This window comes from Neofelis nebulosa, chromosome 10 (genome assembly GCF_028018385.1).
Source record: "Neofelis nebulosa isolate mNeoNeb1 chromosome 10, mNeoNeb1.pri, whole genome shotgun sequence".
Taxonomy (NCBI): domain Eukaryota; kingdom Metazoa; phylum Chordata; class Mammalia; order Carnivora; family Felidae; genus Neofelis; species Neofelis nebulosa.
Genome location: NC_080791.1, coordinates 113,372,128 through 113,390,871, shown reverse-complemented (window position 1 = coordinate 113,390,871; position 18,744 = coordinate 113,372,128). Strand labels below are relative to the sequence as shown.

At 67.8% G+C, this 18,744-nt stretch overlaps 1 protein-coding gene across 1 annotated transcript; it reads left to right on the top strand.

Moving 5' to 3' along the window:
• Positions 1 to 616: 616 nt before the first annotated feature.
• SLC22A18 (solute carrier family 22 member 18) lies at positions 617 to 18,380 on the top strand. Its single transcript, XM_058690009.1, is given in 10 exon segments — positions 617 to 760; positions 3,077 to 3,174; positions 3,936 to 4,096; positions 4,452 to 4,584; positions 11,886 to 12,004; positions 12,698 to 12,805; positions 13,604 to 13,704; positions 15,856 to 15,957; positions 16,159 to 16,261; positions 18,147 to 18,380. Coding segments are annotated over 10 exon segments (1,248 nt in total). The 3' UTR covers positions 18,326 to 18,380.
• The last annotated feature ends 364 nt before the right edge of the window (positions 18,381 to 18,744 follow it).

Sequence of the window (18,744 nt, the reverse complement as noted above, 5' to 3'; positions counted from 1 at the left end):
GCCCCACAAAGTCTAGTTTCTGCCAGTGGGGGGCTAGAGGGCACACGAGGCCTTGCTCTGTGCCCCGCCCCAACCTCCGGCCACCCCAGAAGCCCCCTTGGGCTGGGCGAAGGGTGTCAAACCTGCCTCTGGAAGCCGCCCCTGGTGGTGAGGGGTCCACCGTGGGCCTGAGGCGCCCCTCGCCCGACAACAGGGACCCAAAGTCATCAGCCCCATACATGCAGGGGGCACCTACCTGAACTACAGTCAGCACCCATCTGGGCCTCTAAAATGGGCCCTCCCTCTTAAAATGGGGTGCTGGTGCCTTCCTGCATGGGGCACGTGGGTCCCCCAGCTTGACTCAGGCTAGGTTCCGGAGAGCTGTGTGCCCAGAGCCCCGGAGCTGGCTGGGGAGGCGCCTAAGGTCACACAGCAAGCGGCCGGAAGCCCTCCCCTCAGGACCGGGGGTCCTGCAGCACTGGCCTCTCCCACAGGCCCTGTCCCAGAGGTGAGCACCGCCCGCCTCCCGCCCCGTGACTCAGCACCCTCGCCGGGCACCACAGGACTTTTGCCCCCTGCACACCGTGCCGGCCTCCTGCCCCGATCCGTCCAGGCTCTCCCGCCGCACCTGCCCAGGATGCAGGGAGCCAGAGCCCCCAGGCGCCGGGGCCCCTACTCCAGGGAGATAGGCGCTCTGGGCCGTCCCGGGGTCATACTACTCACCTATGCGCTGGTGACCCTGGGGCTCACCTGCCTCTTCATGCGGTTTTCCATCATGCCGGTGAGTGCCCGCCCTCAGCAGCCTGGCCACCAGCACGGCCGCACTGTCCCCCTCGGCTTCCATCTGTGCAACAGCGGGGCCCCGGGGGTGGGGCCGGTGCCGCCCAAGCCACCCACCGCACGGAGCTGAACAGGTTGAGGGACCCGGGGACCGTGCTTCCCGGTCCGCCCGGCACACTTCCTGTGCCCTGGTGCACAGCCAGCCCTGCCCCGTGGCAGTGCCCCTCCCCCCGGCCGGCCTGGATCCACCCGCCGCCGGGACACCTGCTCGGCTCCCGTCCTTCCTGTGCTCGGGCCTCCGCTCAGGCCTTCTCCGCAGCGAGCCTCCCCTCCCAACCCCCGCCCGGACCCTCTGTCCAGGTCCTGCTTGGCCAGCCTTCCTGCACGATGTCCGCACCCCACATCCTGCCGCATGTCTCCCCGACCAGGACCGAGAGGGCGGGGCTTGACGCATCACCTCCTCTGCTGCCCCCACCCCCCGGCCTGGAGCGCTGCCAGGAGAGGGCAGGCGGTTGGTTAAGCGCCATGGTCAGCACTCAGGGCCCGCCCGCCCACTTTTCATTGATCCCACCTTTCACCCTTGCTTATTCATTCAACAGACCCGTGTGGGGCTGGCCGGGCTCCCACCCTCTCAGGGCAGCAGCACCTGGGGGACTCGAAACGTCCCAGCGCCCCTTCTCTGTCTGGTCTGGGTGGGGCCATGGCACAGCCACTAAAGCCCCCCAGGGGATTCCCGTGAGCGGACTTGTGCCCGGGGATCTGGCTGGGAGGGGGCCGCTGTGGGCATGGCAGGAGTCCCCAGCCAGGTGGCGAACCCTAACCCCTGCCCCAAAGCCCATTTCACTTCTACCAGACGGCCCGGTCCAAGCCCTGACTCCCTTCCTTAGCGGCCAGGTGGCCGGGGCGGACGCCTTGAGGTCCCATCATGAAATGGGTCACAATGTCCCTCCCTGGAAGGGTTGGTGCAGGGAGCGACGAGAGAACAGTTCAAGGCACAGAGCAAGGGCGGCTCTCCCGTGGATGTTGTATGTATCGTTCAACAAATGCCCATCGAGCACCTACTGTGTGCACCCTGTTCTCAGAACTTGGAATACAGCGGGCAGGGACTAAACCATCCTTAGACTGTGCTGTGCGTAAGATCATGAGGCGTGCGGGGGGTGCTGGGGCTGCCCACAGATGTGTGGCGGCTTTGGGATCAGGAAAGCCTTCCTGAGAAGGCGGGCTTAAAGGAAACAAAGAGCAAGCCTGGCTAGTGCAAAGGCCCTGGGGCAGTAGTGAGAAGAGTGCAGCTAGAGAGGAGTGAGTGGAGGGGAGAAGGAGGGAAGGCCAGAGAGAGAGGCTGCCAGGACTCCAGGAGGATGCTGGCCGCGGGGAAGGCCCCGCTGGCCTCAAGGTCTGTGAAGGGTGAGCCCAGGAGCTGCCGATGTATTGAATGTGGCTGTGCAACGGTTCATGATTTCGAGCCCCGCATCAGGCTCTGTGCTGACAGCGTGGAGCCTCCTGGGGATTCTCCGTCTCCCTCGCTCTCTGCCCCTCCCCCACTTTCTCTCTCTCAAAAATAAATAAACATTTTTTTTTTTAAAAAATGTGGCTGTGCAAGAAAAGAGGGGTTCAGGGAAGACACCGGGGTTTGGACCTGAACCCTTGCGGGGGGGGTGGGGTGTCAGCAAGGGAGCAGGGGGGCCGGTCCTGGGGGGAGGCCATGGGGAGTCTGTTCTGGATGTGCTGCATTCCAGATGCTTCTGGACATCGAGTGGAGAGCCGGGGGCAGTTCAGGAGAGAGGTCCCAGGACAGCAGCTGTCCTGGGGACCCAGCGAGGCTCCCTGGAGTGACAGGCGCAGAGCAGCAGGAAGGCTCGGGCAGGAGGGCGAGCGCCTCCAGGGCTCTGGAGAGACACTGGTCGCTGCCTTTACCTCCCCAGGTGGGCATGGCTCCAGAGGGGCCAGGAGAGGCTGGAACCCACAGAGAGGAGGCCTGTGTCGTTCCGGGAAGATACTGCAGTCCACGGGGCAGCTTTGGGCGAACGAGGCTAAACCCGTGGGGGCTGGGGCCCCCCCCCACCTGTTTGAGGTGCGCCCCGCAGAGGGGAAGGAGGGCCAGCCGCTGCCTGTTAGAGCCTGGCCCCAGAGGCCCCGTGGTCTCCTCGCTGTGGGAGACGCAGCCGAGTCCCAGGCCCCACGCCCCTCCCAGACCCACCGCAGACGGGTCAGAGCAGCTCCGTCCCGCCCAGCCCGGGGCCACCTCTCCCCCTCCTCACCCTCCGGGGACCCTGGATCCAGACCCTGACCCTTCCCATGGGCCCCCCTGTGTCTGCAGTACCTGACCCGGAGGCTGGGCCTGGACTCCGTCGCCTTTGGCCACCTGCAGACCACCTTTGGCACGCTTCAGCTGCTGGGCGGGCCCGTGTTGGGCAGGTACCGTGGGGCAGAGAGTCTGGGGGCCCTCTCCCCAACGATGACCCGGGCCTGCCCCTCGGAGGTCAGGGGCTGGGTCGTGCCAGCCTCTCAGACCGACACTGGGCACAATAGTCCCTTTCATGCCGGGGACCCCTGCTCCCCGGGGCCCTGCCCGCCTCTTCCACGAATTCTGGTTTGTGGCCAAAGAGGGGATTGTCCTGGCAAGGCTGTCGTGGCTGGAAATGTCCAGCATTGCCGAGCTGGGGGTCCCACGAGCGACGCCCCTGGACCCCCACACGTCCACCGGCCTCAGCGCTGCTGGGGCCTCGGGCTCAGGGACATGAGGGCAGACATCATCCTCCCACAAACCCTGGGGTGGAGATCCACGTGGCAGGCGTCAGATCTTCAGGGGAACTGTCCAGAAAAGGGGCTCCAGAGGCGGTAAAGTCGGACCGAGCAGGGCTCCCAAGGGTTTCACGGCCCTGCTCGGAGGCCGGGTGGAGACAGGGCAGGAGCCTGGAGACACTTTCTGCACAACACACACGCACCTTGCTCCCTTTGGAGCCCGCAAGGTGTTCTCAAAGGGAGCAGGAGGGCCCTGCTGGGCCAGACACCCCCAGGTCGCCGAAAGCTGACCCACTGGAAGGATGGCGACACTGAGGCTCCGAGACGAGACCCCTGCGGCCTAGCTCCTCGGCAGCCCCAGGGGGCGGGCGTCAGGGGCAGAGGCGGCAGGACCTGCTTGGTATCTGTGAGCATCACAGGTTCGGTTCCCCCAGGTTCGCCGACCGGTGCGGGGCCCGCGCCGCGTTCACGCTCACCTTCCTGGCGTCCTCTGCCTTCTACCTGCTCCTGGCGGCCGCCTGCAGCCCGGCCCTGCCCGGCGTGGCCTTGCTCTACGCCACGCCCTTGCCTGTCGCGTTCATGCAGGGGATGCCAGGTAGGGCCAGGCGGGGGCCCGCTGGGGCTGCGGGAGGACTGCGGGTGGGGGTGGGGGCTGAGGTCACGACCTGAGGGAGGTGCGGGGGCGGGTCTCCTCTGGGTACCAGTCTAGGCCAGAGAGCAGGACCGAGGTGGGGGGGGGGGGGGTTGACATGGGGACGTGGCCTGGGGGGGGGGCAGGTGGCTGAGGGTGGGGGGCGTGGCCTGTGCAGGTGCGGAGTAGGTCCTGGGGGTGTGGACGAGGCGGCGTTGCGCGGGGCACCCTCAGGGTGCGGGGTGGGGCGCGGTCCGGGCCTAGGCCGCTCGGGGCTCCTCGAGGGGGCCGCACGGCTCAGTCCCCGCCCCGCACCCAGTCGCGCAGATGACCATCGCGGACCTGTCTGAGCCCCAGGAGCTGCCCGCGGCCCTGGGCCGCCTCGGCCTGTGTTTCGGGGTCGGCATGATCTTTGGCTCACTGCTCGGCGGGACGCTGAGCGCCACGTGCGGGTGAGTGGCCGAGGCTGGAACCAGGCTGCGGGGGGGGGGGGGGGGGGGGGGGGGCGGCGGGCCAGGAAGCGGGGTGCGGGTGCTGGTCGGGATGGCCGAGACTGGGTGGGCCCAGGCCGACCACCTCGCCGGGCCTCGGTTTCTCCGTCTGCACGTTGAACGTCTTGGGTCAGGTGTGGGACGGTCAGCAGGGACCCACGCGGTGGGCGGGGCTGGAGGGGGCGGGGCTAGTGAGCGGGCGGGGCCGGAGGGGGCGCGGCGAGCGGGTGGGCGGGGCTGGCAGGATGGACAGGGCAGGGACGGGAGCCGACCGAAGCAGGTGGCGCGGCCCGTGCAGTCCCGCAGGGTGCGTGCCAGGGCAGCACGGAGGGCACCAGGAGGTCCCAGGCTAGGGAGACGCACGCGGCTGGCCCGGGTCACATGAAAACCAGGCCGGACCTGAAGAAATTGGACGGCAGGCCCTGGAGGCGGGGTCCCCGGATGACCAGTGGGCATCCTGCGATGGGGGTGCTGCGGGCAGGAGGGCTCGAGGGCGGCCTGTGGGCGGTTCCGTAACTGCACAGAGCCGTCTGCAGCAGCAGTCCTTGGAGTGCCCCCTGGGAGAAGAGAGGAACCTTGAACCCGGGACACCGAGCCCTGGACAGGCCCTGCCAGGCGTGGGCGGGGAACCTCACTTCCGCTGCCCCACCCCCATTCCTCCTCCCTCTCCCCAGCAGCCCCAACACCCACTCAAAATCGGCTTCTTTCATAGGAGTGGACCTTGCTCCTTGCCTTCCTTCGACTCAAGTCTTTGCTTTTGGTCTGGAATGTGGGTGCCCAGCTGTGGATGGGAGGCCCTGTGCCAGCTGGGGACCCACCCGCGCCGGCCTTGGGGAGTTGCCCTGGGGCCCTATTCAGGACAGGAACCTTGCTGGTCTCTGAAGTCACACACACACACACACACACACACACACACAGAGGAACACACACAGGCACCTCTGTGGACAGCCCTCCTTCTGATCTCGGATGAGCCTGTGCTGGCCCCTGGGCCTCTGGGGGCACCGGTCTCCCCAGGCTCCCCCAGTGCCTCCAGACAGCCCCCAACAGGGGTAGATGCAGCGGGTGACAGCTGATCTGCAGGGACGGGGGAAGGGGAGGGTCCCGTGGCCGGCTCCACCAGCTCCCCACCCCAGGATCTTCATCAGAGTCTGGGGTGCAGATGTCTGTCTCCACAGAGCACCTCAGCCAGGAGGCTGCAGGGGGGGGAAGGCAGAATTCCTTTCACCTGCTTCCTCACCGGGATTTATTGAGCAGCTACTCGGTGCCCTGGGATTCCAGGTTCTGGGATACCGTGGTGGCTAGGACAGGCCGGGTCCTCGGAGGAAATGAAAATGACACGTATTTCTAAAGTGGCAGGGCGAGCTGCCTGGCGTGAGAAGTAATACAGCACGATCGGGGGCCAGACAGACGGGTGGTCACCAGGGTGTCACCTGCAGGAGGTGAGGGGGGCGGCAGGACGACCGGGGAGGCCGGTGTGGATGGAGTGGGGAGCAGGGAGGGCAGGGAGCAGGGGTGGGCAGGAGGCGGGGTCTGCCTCGGATTTGCTGATGGCTGGGATGTAGGTGTGAACTCAAGGCCACACGCCTGGACTCTGGGGCCGGCCTTGCGGGGAGCCATGAACCCTGCTGAGATCCGAGCCATCCGCCATGCCGGCGGCAGTTGGGTCTCCGTTGGGCTGAGTCTGGTGCCCGTTAGGCCCTCCAGGCAGCTATGGATCGGGCAGCTGAGTGAGGGGACCTATGGTGAGCAGAGCAGGGCTGTGTCCTCAGGTGGGTGGTTTTTAAGCCCCAGGAACGGGTTCGGGTTGAGCCCCAAGCCCCGAGCCCCAACCTGGCACGTCACATTAGAAGCGGGGGTCAAGGAGGGGGTACAGTGAGGGCAAGAAGGGAAGGAGATCCAGGAGAACATCCGGAAGCCGAGAGGTGTGCAGGTCAAAGAGGGGAGGACCCTTGGCGCTCCGAGGGGTGGCAGCGACCATGGGTTCTGCCGGCACATGAGCCGCTGGGGGTGATGGGAGCCTCAGTCGCTAGACCAGGAGCAAGAGGAGGAGAGAAGGAAGAGGGTCGGGAGGGTGTCCTGGGCAGGGGGGAGGGGGGACGTCAGGGCGTGAAGAGTGTGCGGGAGAGGGAGAGGCAGGGCCGGGAGGAGCCTCCCAGCCCCCACGCTGCCCCACCTACCTGGACTCAACAGCCAGGCGCCTGTTACGGTGGTCACCTTGACAGGTGCTCTCACCCGTGAAATGGGCCCACCCTCGCTTGCTCTGGGGCCTGCGACTGTGCCTGTGCCTAGGACCACCCCCCAGCCCTCCCCCCACGCCCCCTCTTGTCCCCCCCCCAACCCCCCCCACACGTCCCCTCTCGTCGTCACCTTCCTTTTTTCCGTCCCAGCTGCTGACCCAGAAGACGCAACTCACTGTCCTCTCCCCTGGGCCTCCCCCAAGATTGCCTGCGCCCCTGCCCTCATGTTCCGGAAATATCCATTCACTTCCCTGCCTTCTTTCATCCCAAGATCGAAGGTGCTTTATAACCCTATGCATCCTTTGGTGGGAAAACGGAGGCCCCGGAGACAGTGAGCCTCCCCCTCCAAGGCTCGGGGGAGGCGGGCTCCCGGACCCCGAAGCCCCGTGGCGAGAGCCACATCCCGCCTTCCTTCCTTTTCCTCGGTGAAAACCGAGGCACGCTGTGAGGGCTCCCTGGCTGCCATCTTCCTGCCTCCCGTGCCCCGGTGACCCCTCCCCCAAAAGGCATCAGCCGTGTCCCCCCACCTCCGGGAGCAGGTGAGGGGAGAGGAAGTGCCCTTGGCAGCCTCCGGGTGTGGGGCGGGCACCGGTAGAACTGGTTTCGGCTCAGCCTGGAGCTCTCCTACCCAGGGCCCAGGCCCTGAGTCACTTAGCAGGTGGGGGCCGCTCGGTGACTCACGGCCCTGAGCCCAGCGCCTCACAGCCTGGGGAGGCCTCTATCTACCCTTCCCACAAGTGCGCCCTGGGCCTCGGCGGTAGGCAGCACCAGCCTGCGGAGCCCAGCTGAGCCCAGCTGAGTCAGGTCCCAGCGGGGGGGGGGGTCCGGGGGGGGGGGTCCGGGGGTCCCCGTCGAACGTCGAGCCAGCCCCCAGGCCTGATGGCTGGAGTCAGCGCGGACAGGCTTCCCCCACCGAGTGCGAGGCTTGGGCTCCGACGCTTGGGCTCCGTCCCCTGGAAGGGGTCGGCATTTGGACAGATGCCCCCGAGGGTAGCAACTCCTTTCGGCTCAGGGGGATTTGGGCCCGGCTGGGGGCTGGGTCAGGCAAACTGACATGGTGCCAATGGTGTCACCGTCACTGGCGGCCCTCCTGGGCGCTAACGCGGGAGAGGGGCCCCCGCTCTGGCCCCAGGGCGAGCTTTGCCCAGGGGGCGCTCGGCGACTCCGAGGGGATTTATTATACTCCTTATCTGCAGCCCTGAAGACTGGGGACTCCGTCTCAGCCTTTGGTCTGGCCGGGGAATAGGAAGCCCTCATCCTGCTGACAGAGGGCTTCCGCCCGGGTGACAGGGCCGCTTCCCCTGGAAGTTAATGAGTAAACACACTGGGACAGGAGTGACTCATGGGTCAGCCAGGCGGCCTGCCCCACTCGGTGCTCACGATGGCTCATTGAGGCCGTGCGCGGCCAGCCCGGTGTGCGGCCTCCCCACCGCAGGGGGACACAGAGACCTGACCGAGAGACCCTGGGTTTTCCGGGCAGCGGGAAGTACACACAGCACAGGGCCCACCTGGCCAAGAGCGAGCTCAGCTTAGACCCGAGAAGTGAGAGAGAAGGCAGCTACTGCAGGTGGGGCTGGGACAGACAGTGTTCCAGGCAGAGTGGGAGCCTGTGCAAAGGCCCTGGGGCAGGAAAAGGCCTGGGGCTTGTTCGGAGGCCTGTGTGGGTGGGACTGGAGGGATCAGGTGCTCTGGGGACACAGAGGGCTGCAAAGTGTTAGGCCAGACAAGGCTTTCAGGCCTTTTTTCTGGGACCCAGAAGCCAGAGGGAGGCTGAATCAGGAGTGGCCCCACAAAGACTTCCATTTTCAGACATTGTTCTTGCCACAATATCATGGGATGTGGATGGGGCAGGGCAGGGGCACTTCACCCCAAGCCCCAGGCTGGACGTCCAGTGACTCTCTGGAGACCCTCACAGCCAAGCATCACATGAGGCTGGGCCCCAGCTGACCCCAGCCTGCCCTCCGGGTTGGATAGGAGAGGAGGGTGCCACCCGGGAGGCCCTGCGTCCCCTGGGCCAGGGGAGCCACAGAGCAGGAGGAAGGGTGGCCCAGGCTTCCCGAGTACTGTCACCCTGTGGCCAGTCCACATAGGGTGGGCCAATGGCCCAGCCCACCGCCCTCCTGATTCTGTCGGCTTGGCAAACTCCAGGCCCTCGAGACAGAGGTGAGAGGTGGCGTTTGCAGCCTGCACCGTTTGACCAGCGTGGGCAACCAGCCGTGACGAACGGAGGCCGGTGGGCTGGGCTCCAGGACGGCCAGGCGGCCCCCGGGGACCCGTGCAGCCCATGGGGGATGGGGACAGGGTGTCCCCGGGGAGGGTGGCCCTCATTTGCATCTGAGGAAAGGAAGTCACCCAGCAAGGTCGCCACCGGGAAGGGCAAAGGGACAAAAGACTGGTGCCCAGAGTTCTGCCCGGAGTCCTTTCCCGGCCTTCATCCCTCCAGCCTCCAGTCTGTCCAATGAGCCAACAACCACGGCTCACAGACGCCCCTCATGATCCTGCACAAAGGAAGCAGGAGGCCCCCAGCAAGGGAGCTGATTCTGCCTCGCGCTCAGGGGCGCACTGACCCGAAGGTCCCTGGGGAGGGGCGTCGAGTCTCGTCCGGGAGGGCAGAGCAGTGCCCGCCCGCCTACCCCGTGCGGGCACAAGGCCAGAAAGGGCTGAGAAGTCCCTCCACGCAAAGGCACGAGGTCTTTCTGGCATTTTGTCCTGGGGGAGCTGGAAGGGGGCCTGTGGTGAGGGTGGGTGGAGGAAGGACACTCCCTCCCTCCGACATCCCCTGGGAAGCTGTGGCCCCTCGACTCCCTCCGGGGCCCCCAGAGTCCTTGTGTTTCCTTCGGTTTACCAGCTAGCATGCCAGGCGGGGGGGGGGGGGGGTGGTGAGAGCCCACAAGAAGGGGCCTGGCTCCTTGCCACCCAGCCCACACTTGTCACCAGCCTCCCAGAATAGCCACCTAAGTGGCCGCCTCTGCTCCCACGAATTTCCGGGGCATCTGGCAAAGAAAGCAGGCTCTGTCCCTGTCCCCCAGGCCCCGCGCAGTGACGTGCAGGTCCTGAAGAAAGGGCCCTTCTCTCTGGGGACAGCCACCGGGCCCGGGGTGTCCCTGCCCACGTCACAGATCAGTTCCTGCCAGCGGAGGAGGGGGCTTTGGTCCGTGCTGGCCTCGTCCTTCCCCGGGGCGTCAGTCCATGGGAATTCCTGTTCATTTGGAAGCCTGGTGCCCAGAAAACCCGAGCGCCCACCATCCCCGGCAGTGGGAGTCGGCCGGGGGCCCTGACATGGGCCATTGGGGGGGGGGGGGGGGTCCGCAGCACGTGCAGGCTGGACCAACTGTGTGCGCCTGGGCAGGTCCCGGCCCGGGACACGGGGCGGCCCCGCCCCCACGCCTCGCTGACCCCACGGGGAACAGGGCCTTTCCTGGCTGTGGTTGCCCACAGGAGCCCTGTGTGTGTGCACCCCTGTGTGTGCGTGTGTACGTGTGTGTGCCTTGCTCGTCTGCGTGTGCACACGTGCAGCCGTGGGGGGCGGGGCGGGGGCACTCAGCTTGTGGCTGGCCTCGCTCGGAGATGCAGGGGACACCCGCCCCCCTCTCGTCCCATGCTGCGCGGCCCTGAGCGGGAGCTCCGCTCAGCTAGGTGTCAGGGCTGCGTGCGGGTGAACGGCTCTCACCTGTTCCGCGGTCTTGGCTCAGGGTCCCGCCCAGGCTGTCGTCCTCAGGGCCAGGCACCGTGGGTCTGAAGGAGCGATCCCCTCTCAGAGGACGGAGTGCCCCCTGGGGAGGACTGCCAGGGCGCACGGAGAAGGGCTCCTGCAGGGTGCATAGGAGCTCCCGCTGCCGCTGAGGGGAAGGGCTCTCTGGCCAGGCACCAGGCTGGAAGGGCCGAGCAGCCTGGCTCAGTAAGAGGCTCCCACGTGTTCCTCCCTCCGTCCCCCACCCCAGGAGGGGGCGGTTGGCCCGCAGGAGGAAACGGGGACGGTCACGAGGGCTGGCCCCAGGGCCAGCGTTGTCAGGTGACGTGGGGTCACCGGAGGGGTCAGGGCCTGAGTTTCCACCTGATGACCCACAGCCCGGAAGGGTTTTCTCGGAAGCTGAGGGCCCTCCCGGGTCCGGGTCCTCGGTGCGGGCGGGCAGGAGGGAGGGCATCCTGAGGGTGGTGCCCGAAGCCCCTCCCCCAGCCCGGAATGTCCCGCCCCCCAGGTCGAGGGGGAACAGGAGCGCTCCCCAGGAGGGAAGGGAAGGAGGCGTGCCGGTCTCCACGACACAGAGGAGGCCGCGCGGGGTCCCATGGTCTTTGTGCAGATGGAGCTGAGATGCAGACCCGAGCCCCAGCCCGCCCCTGCACCTCGGGGTCGCCGGCACCCCCTCCTGGCGCCCCGGCCCCAGTGCCGCCTGGCGTGTGTCTCCCCATCAGCCCCCAGGGACAGAGAAGCGTCACCTACAGGGACAGTCGAGCCGTCCCCCACCCCGGGAGGCCCGTCCAGTCCCCGCAGAAGGAGGCAGGGCCCTTCCTCTGGGAACCCGTTTGGTCCTCTGTCCAGGGCTGTGCAGGGAGATCCCCGTCCAGACACCGCCCGGGGCTGAGGCGCGGGCCCCCAGGTGTCCAACGCCCCTGCCCCGGCTGGGAGCAGCAGGTGCACACCACGCAGGCACGGGTCGGCCCCTGGGGGTCTTCCCACCCCTCGACACCTCCTGGGAGAACCCCCGCCCAGCCCGCCGGGGCTCACCTCCCGGGCTCGCGCTTGGGGACCGGGGCCCACGTGCTGTGGCTGCCGAAAGCCGCCGCTGCAGTGTGACCGTCGGACCCGGTGACGGCTTCGTCTGCCCCTTCATTCTGTCACCTAATGAATGCGCCCTGAGGGTCCCGTCCCCTCCCTCCAGGTCACAGGCCGTGGGGACATGGCTGTGGGGTTGAGCGGTTCTCAGCTGCTGAGACCTCATTGTGGCTGAAGGGGCCGGTAGGGGCCGCGTGTGGTGCCCACAGCCTGGGACCCACGTCCTGTGTGACCACTACTGTCGCCCCCAGGATGCACTGCCCCGCGACTGTGGCTCTGGTGGCCAACCTCATGGGAGCTGTCCTCAGCTTTACCTTTATCCCCGTTAGCACGAAAGGGGCCAGTGCCCACGACCGGGCGGTCCCCGCAGGTAAGCCCCGCCTGGGACGCCCCGCCAGGCCGGCCCCCTCAGGGACGCGGTACCTGGACGCCGGGCGGGTATGAGGCCTGAGCCCTCGGCCTCCCCAGCCAGCACCCTGGGCCTCCCTGCAGGGAGAGTCGCCCAAGGCCAAGATGCACGACAGTGGCTTCCTGTCTGCTGCGGGGGGGGGGGGGGGGGGGGGGGAGGGCATCAGAGAGGCTGAGGCTGGAGGCAGGAGAGATGTAGGCGAGAGGCCCGGGGAGGACGGGAAGGACCACGGGGCAGGGTTAGCCAGGCTCCTGAGTCCCAAATCGCCAGGTGCCATGGTGCCCACGAGCCACTGCCTGGGTCACATGGGATGGGGGAGCCAGGGCCAGGCCAGGTGGCCCGACAGCAGAGGCACTGTGTTTCCGGAGCGCCTCCCAGAATTCGGGGGCTCCAGGGTCAGTGGGGGCGGAGGGCTCAGCCCTAGGAGCGTGACGAGCTGCCCGGTGCCCCCAAAGGGGCCAGCGAAGGGGGGTGCCGGGGCCTGTGGGCTCCCGAGCCCACGAGCAGGTGCCACGGCCAGAGGGAGGAGTATCTGCTGAGAGCAGGTGCCGGCATGGGTGCGGGGTGCTTTCCCGGACCCTGCAGCCCGGCCGAGACCAGGTCAGGGAGCCGGAAATGGGCTGAGGCCTGCCCAGCCTCTCCGGGTCCCCTCAGGCTGACCCCAGGCCAACGTGTTTGACCTGAAGGCCATCACCCGCCTGCTGCTGCAGTCAGGGGTCCTGCCCGTGTTCCTCATCAAGGTGGCGTCCAGCCTCCCATTCGGTGAGTCCCAGACCTGGTGCAGCTGAGAGCTCGGGGCCGTGGGGAGGGGGTCTGCGGTCAGGGCGTCCCCCTCCTCCGCCCTGTATCCCGGGCCGCACGCTTTCCCCTTCACACACGTCCTGGAGAAGGGGCGGCCCCCTGGTTCCTGCCGAGTGGAGGAGGGAGGGAGGGAGGAGGGGAAAGCGGTGCCCCATTCCCTGCAGCCCCGCAGGGCCCCCCTCACGCACAGTCCGAAGTGCCCTGTGCCTGGCAAGCCCCCCGGGGTCCGTCCGAGAGCAGGGGAGGCGGTGCGTCTGAGACGAACCCTCAGGGGCGCCCAGCACCCACCTCCAGCCCCCGTCCGGGGTCCTCTCCTTGGGGGCAGCGCAGAGGACAAATTAGCGAGGCTTCGTGCTGGTGCTCCAGGGCTAATCCCTCACCCGCAGGGGCTTCTTGCAAAACTGTGCTGCAAATCTCGGGGTCCGGGCAGCGGGGTTGGAGGCTGAGTCAGGGGACTGCCTGGCTGGGCCGGCGCCTGGAGACTCCGGTCTGACTTCAGTCGAAGGGGCCTTCGGGGGCCACCAGTGGGTCCGGGGTCAAATCCTCTCACACGGTCAGCCCCGGGCCCCCCACCTCCCGACCGCCTTCGCACAGGATGCCCTGGGCTCCCGCCCAGCCACGGGGTAGCTTCTGGCACCTTCCTGCGCACGGGCTACCTCGGTCCCTGGGGCCCCGCTTCCCGTGCCAGAGAGCCACCAAATCGCAGGCAAGGCCGCCAGGGCCCCATAGTCACCCGCCCTCCCTGAACCCCCCTCCCAGGGCTCTTCATGGTCATGTTCCCCATCGTCTCCATGGACTTCTTCCAGCTGGATGCCGCCCAGGCCGGCTACCTCATGTCCTTCTTCGGGCTTCTCCAGATGGTGAGTGGGTGCCGGGCACACGGGACGCGTCTCAGACGCAACGGGCCTTGCAGGGCGCTGCCCTGAGCGCCTGCCATCGCTGTTCTGTACCGTTAGCTTCCGGCTGCCCTCCTGCCCCCGGGAGTGTGCCCTCCCCTCCCTGCCCGAGGCAGCCACCAACGGGCCTGTGCCCGGTTTGCACACTCGTCTGCCCCGGAGAGGGGAGGGAGGGGGCTGGTACCCAGAGGAGGCCGGCGAGCCCCTGGCCTCCTGTCTGGAAGCATGCGAGGGTGCACGGTCCTCCGAGTGTGCAGCCGGGCGCCCCCCCAGCAGAAGGACAGGGCGGGAGAGAGCCGGTGGTAGGGCACGTGACAAGACGTGGGCAAGTTCCTCGGGCCCTTGGAGCCCCGGTCTCCTTGCCCATCAAGCGAGTGACCCTTGTGGGGTGGCTGGGCCGATGAGGTGAGCTAACACGGCCAAGCTGTTAGAAGAGGAGGAAGCCCCACCCAGGTGACAGTCACTCGGTCCTTGCGAGGCGCCCTGAGACGGGCAGCCGCCTTCCGGTGGTACGGGGCGGCCCGTCTCCCAGGCCCCAGCTCCTCCTGGGCATCTGCACCAGGGCCCGCGGCGCAGGGACAGGTGGCGACAGCCGGAGTGCGGGAGGGGCTATTCTGGGACCGTCTGAAGGGGAGGGAAGCGTGTGAGATTCCCAGCTCCTCCTGGGCATCTGCTCCCCACGCCTCTGGGCCCAGGACGGGTCTCACCCCTGGTGCGAAAATAGCAGCCACAAGGGCAGGAAGGCCTCAGGGCTGCTGCCGCCCGGCCGGTGGGCCACAGACTGAAAACAATGATAATTCTCCAGAGCTGGGGGCCGCGGGTTCTAAATGGCCGCTCCAGCCCGCCTGGGCCCTGCCCTGGAGACTCCCAGACCCAGGAGACCAGGCCTGTACCTCTGCGAAAGCCAAGAGACCCCCTAAGACCCTCAGGGACAGACGCGGGTAGTTCCGGGGCCCGCATCCGGGGCAAGGTGCCCAATGGTGGCCCCGCCCGAGACGGGCCTGGGGCTCCAGCACCCGGGCGACCCCCGGGGGCAGCTGAGGCCCCAGCTGCGTCTGGAACCTCTGCGGGCAGAGGGTGGGGTTTTGTGTCTACAGGGAGAGGCCTGAGGCCCCCTCTGCCAGTCACCTCCCAGCCCCCAGCCCCACGGGGTAGGGCCGGTCACCGAGGGTCTTAAGAGGCAGCCTGGGCGCCCCCACAGCCGGGCTCCCACCTGCTGCCTCCCTCCGCAAACCATTTCCTGCCCCACCCCGAAGCGTGTCGGCTGCAGCCTGACCCCAAGGGGACCACGGCATCCCCCTCCCCGTGGGGGGCGTTGGGGTGGGGGGCTGGGGGGAGTGGCAGCCCAGACGGTCCTGAGGGATGGCGTCACCACCCCAGCGGACTTGCAGACCCCTGTCTGTCGCAGGCCGTCCTGCGAGAGCCCCCACGTGGCCCTCACGTCCACCCCAGGCACGGTGCCACCACAGTGGTGGGAAGCGTCCATCGTACAGGGCTGGGGGGAGACAGAGATAAGCCCCCGACTACCCTCATCTCATGTGCCAGGCGTGATGAGCTGTCAGAGGAGAATAAGGTCCTCAGAAGGGCAGAGGTGCAATTTTAGATGGGACAGTCGGTTGGGGGGGTGGGGGGTCGGGAGGGGATGCAAGTGCAAAGGCCCTGGGGTGGGGAGCACGCCAGCTGCTGAGCTGGCTGAGGCAGCAGACTGGGCTCGGAGGACATGTCGGGGGGTCCGCAGGGCCAGGAGGGACCTGGATTTACTCAGACTGGGGTGGGGGCTGTGGAGAGGGTCCACGCAGAGGAAGCCGTTGCCCCCCCCCCCCCCCGAAGCCGCCTGTGAGCAGTTAGTCGGCCTTCGCTTGATGAAAATGTGTTCATCGCGCTGGAAATTAAGGACACGGGACTCGTTTTGGAGATGACTGTCCGGGTGTATGGGTGCCGACGTGCGGTGCCCAGGCCACCCCGCCCCCCGAGGACCTGGCCGCTTCGGGACCCGCCCTTCTCCTCCGGCCGGGTGGCTGCTAGGGCTGGGAGGGGGTCCCCAGCTGTGGGGGGCGGGGGGGGGCCGCCCCCGGCCAGACCCCTCCCAGCCGGCCTCTCGCTCTGTCTCCCCAGGTCATTCAGGGCCTGGTCATCGGGCGGCTCAGCCGTCGCTTCTCGGAGAGGGCGCTGCTCCGGGCCAGCGTGCTGGGCCTCGTCCTGGTGGGACCGGCCATGGTGAGCACTTTCCTCGGGGCCGCACCCCACTGACAGCGGGGTCCCGGGCCCATCACCCCAGCCGTCTGCACATCCCAGGCTGCATGTGAGCCCCAGGGCCCCCTCCCCCCGGGGCCGGCTCTCCGGGGCTCCGGGGATGGGTCCTTCCACCCCGGTCCTGCGTGGCCCCCCCAATCCCATGGCCTCCCTGTCCCATGCCAGGCACTGATGTCCGACGTCCTCCACTTCCGCCTCGTCAGCCTGTGTGCCCTCAACGTGGTCACCGACAGCGTGCTGACCAAGGCTGTGTCAGCCGCAGACACGGGTGAGCCAGTGAGGGGCAGGGGACCCCCGGGGCCTCCTCTCTGGGAAGCTCTCTGGGCAGTTTCGCATGGAGCAGCTCCCCCCACTCCCCAGTTTCAGGCTGGGTCTGCCCAGACCCAGTGAGTACTGAGTGGGGTGGGTGGCCCGGGGTCCAAGTGGGGGGGGGAGGGGGGCTGCAAGATGGCTCAGGTGAGAATCCTGGCCGCCACCAGGCTGGGCTGGGCCTGGGGGTGGAAAGGGGGCTTCTCGGAGCTGCTGTCTGGCTGGGCTCTGAAGCAGGGGCAGGGTTTCCCTATAAAAGAGGAAGGGGAAGATTGGAACATTCCAGGCCAGGACCCGGCTCGGCGAGGTGTGGAGGGGGTTGGAACCGAAAGGCTCCTGAAGAGGCCAGTTAGGAAGACAGCCCAGTGGGGCCAACCGTGGTCAGCACAGGGGGCTGCCAGGCCGGGAGGCGGGGTCCCCCCTCCAGCACGGGGTGGGTCAGGGGTGCCCGTGCTCCCTGAGTGAGTGGGGGAAGGCACACAGCCAGTTAAACCCAGAAAGCCCCCAGCGCCCCGCCTCCCGTAGGACACGGGTGTCCCCAGACAGGGGATCCCCCAGCCCTCACTCTGCACCCAGCGTTCTTTCCAGAGGCCTACAAGCCTCCTGTCCAGACTCAGCTCCCTGCCCCTGCCCTGCCCCCGGGGGCAATGGTGCAGGTGGCCCCACGGGCTCCTGTGGCTGGTTGGGGTTGAAGAACTCCCCAGCAGGCTAGAGAGCCCACCCGACCGGCCACCCCTCGCTCCAGCTCTTGCCGCCTGTCTGCCAAGGGGGGAGGGGCAGGCTGAGCTCTAGAGGCCGAGATGGGAACCCGATGGCCCATGGTTGCAAGGTCGCATCTCAGGGCTGCCTCTGGTCCGGGGAGGCCAGGCAGGGCCCGGAGGGCTTCCTGGAGCGCTGGACCGGCCCCCAGGAGAGGCCAGGAGGACGCCGGGGAACGAAGCGTGGAGAGATGGGGGCAGGGCCCGGCAGGGAGGAGGGCGGGGCCGCACCTGAGGCCCCGCCCCTCGGCTCGGAGGGACAGGGAAGCTGGTTCCCAGCGCCAGCCTGGGAACCCGAGACCACAGAGGGGGCGGTAATCGCTCCCGGTGTCTGCAGGGCGTGTGGGCGATGGGAGAAGCCGCTCTTAAATTTCCCCCACGCCGGGCCCTGGGCCCAGGCGGGGCCGGACCAGGCCGCTCCCAGCTCACCCGGCGGGCTCTCCAGCAACCCGAGCGGAGCGGGGCCCTGAGCCCCCGGAGCTGGGGACCCTCTGGGCGCATGTCTTGACAATACACGCACGCACACACAGGACACAGCTGCCCGGAGGGGCCTAGTGACTGGGGAGTCAGGTAGCCGGGGGCAGAGGCGGCCAGGTGAGCCCGGGGAGGACGTGGGTGCAGAGAGGCGGGCGGGCCGCCCCTCGAGGGCCCCCAGGACCCCGCCCCCCGGTCCTGCGGAGGGCATCCTCCAGTCGGTACGAGGGTGGTGGAGGCTGTGGGGAGCCTGCCTTGCACCCCAGCCCCAGCCCTCACTCTGTGGCTCAGGAGGATCTCCCCCCAAGCCCGCCGTCCCCAGGTCAGGGAGGCTCTCTCCAGGCTCAACCGGCCTGAGAGGGCGGGGCCTGGCCCGTGACCTGTGGCTCCACTCCGGGGCTCCTCCTGGGCTTGGGAACTTTCTGGGGCAGGGTGCAGGCACCCGTGTGGCCCCTGAGTGGCTGGGTGGTCCGAAAAGCGCAGTCTGGGTGGAGGGAGCTGGGGGAGCAGAGAGCAGACAGGGTTGGGGGCGGTGAACACGGGAGACCTGGGCTGCGTCCGCGAAGCGGGTGGCCAGGGCAGCCTGACTTGCCGCCCACCCCCACCCCTCAGGGACCATGCTGGGCCTCTGTGCCACCGTGCAGCCGTTGACTCAGACCCTGGGGCCCACCCTGGGCGGCGTCCTGTACCGCAGCTTTGGGGTCCCCGTCTTTGGCCACGTGCAGTTTGCCATCAACCTCCTTGTCTTCCTCGTGCTCTGGAGACAGCCTGTGCCCCGGAAGAAGGACTGAGTCCGGTGACCAGTGGCCCCAGGGCACAGACTGGCAATAAACTCTTCCAGCCTGAGTCCTGCAAATTCCCATGGGTTAAACAGGGGACCTGGGGGTGAGCCATGGAGGGACGGAGGGTCAGATGCCGGAGAGCTTCCTGGAAGAGGGGGCATGCAGCCGGGCCCCAGGGCTCTGGAGAGAGCCTGATCACCCAAGTTGTCCTTGTGCAACAGGCCCTCCCCCGCCTGGAGTCCGTCCCACGAGGAGTCCGTCCCCAGCTAGGAGGCCCCCCTGTTGCCGCCCAGACAGTTCTGCTCAAACCCCCCGAGACTGGAGCTGTCCACCCGCCCCCAGTCCTCCACCGGCTTGGCCTCGGGGCCGAGCGCGCTGCCTGCTTGCTTGCCCTTGTCAGTCACCTCACGTGAATGGAAACAGGTTGT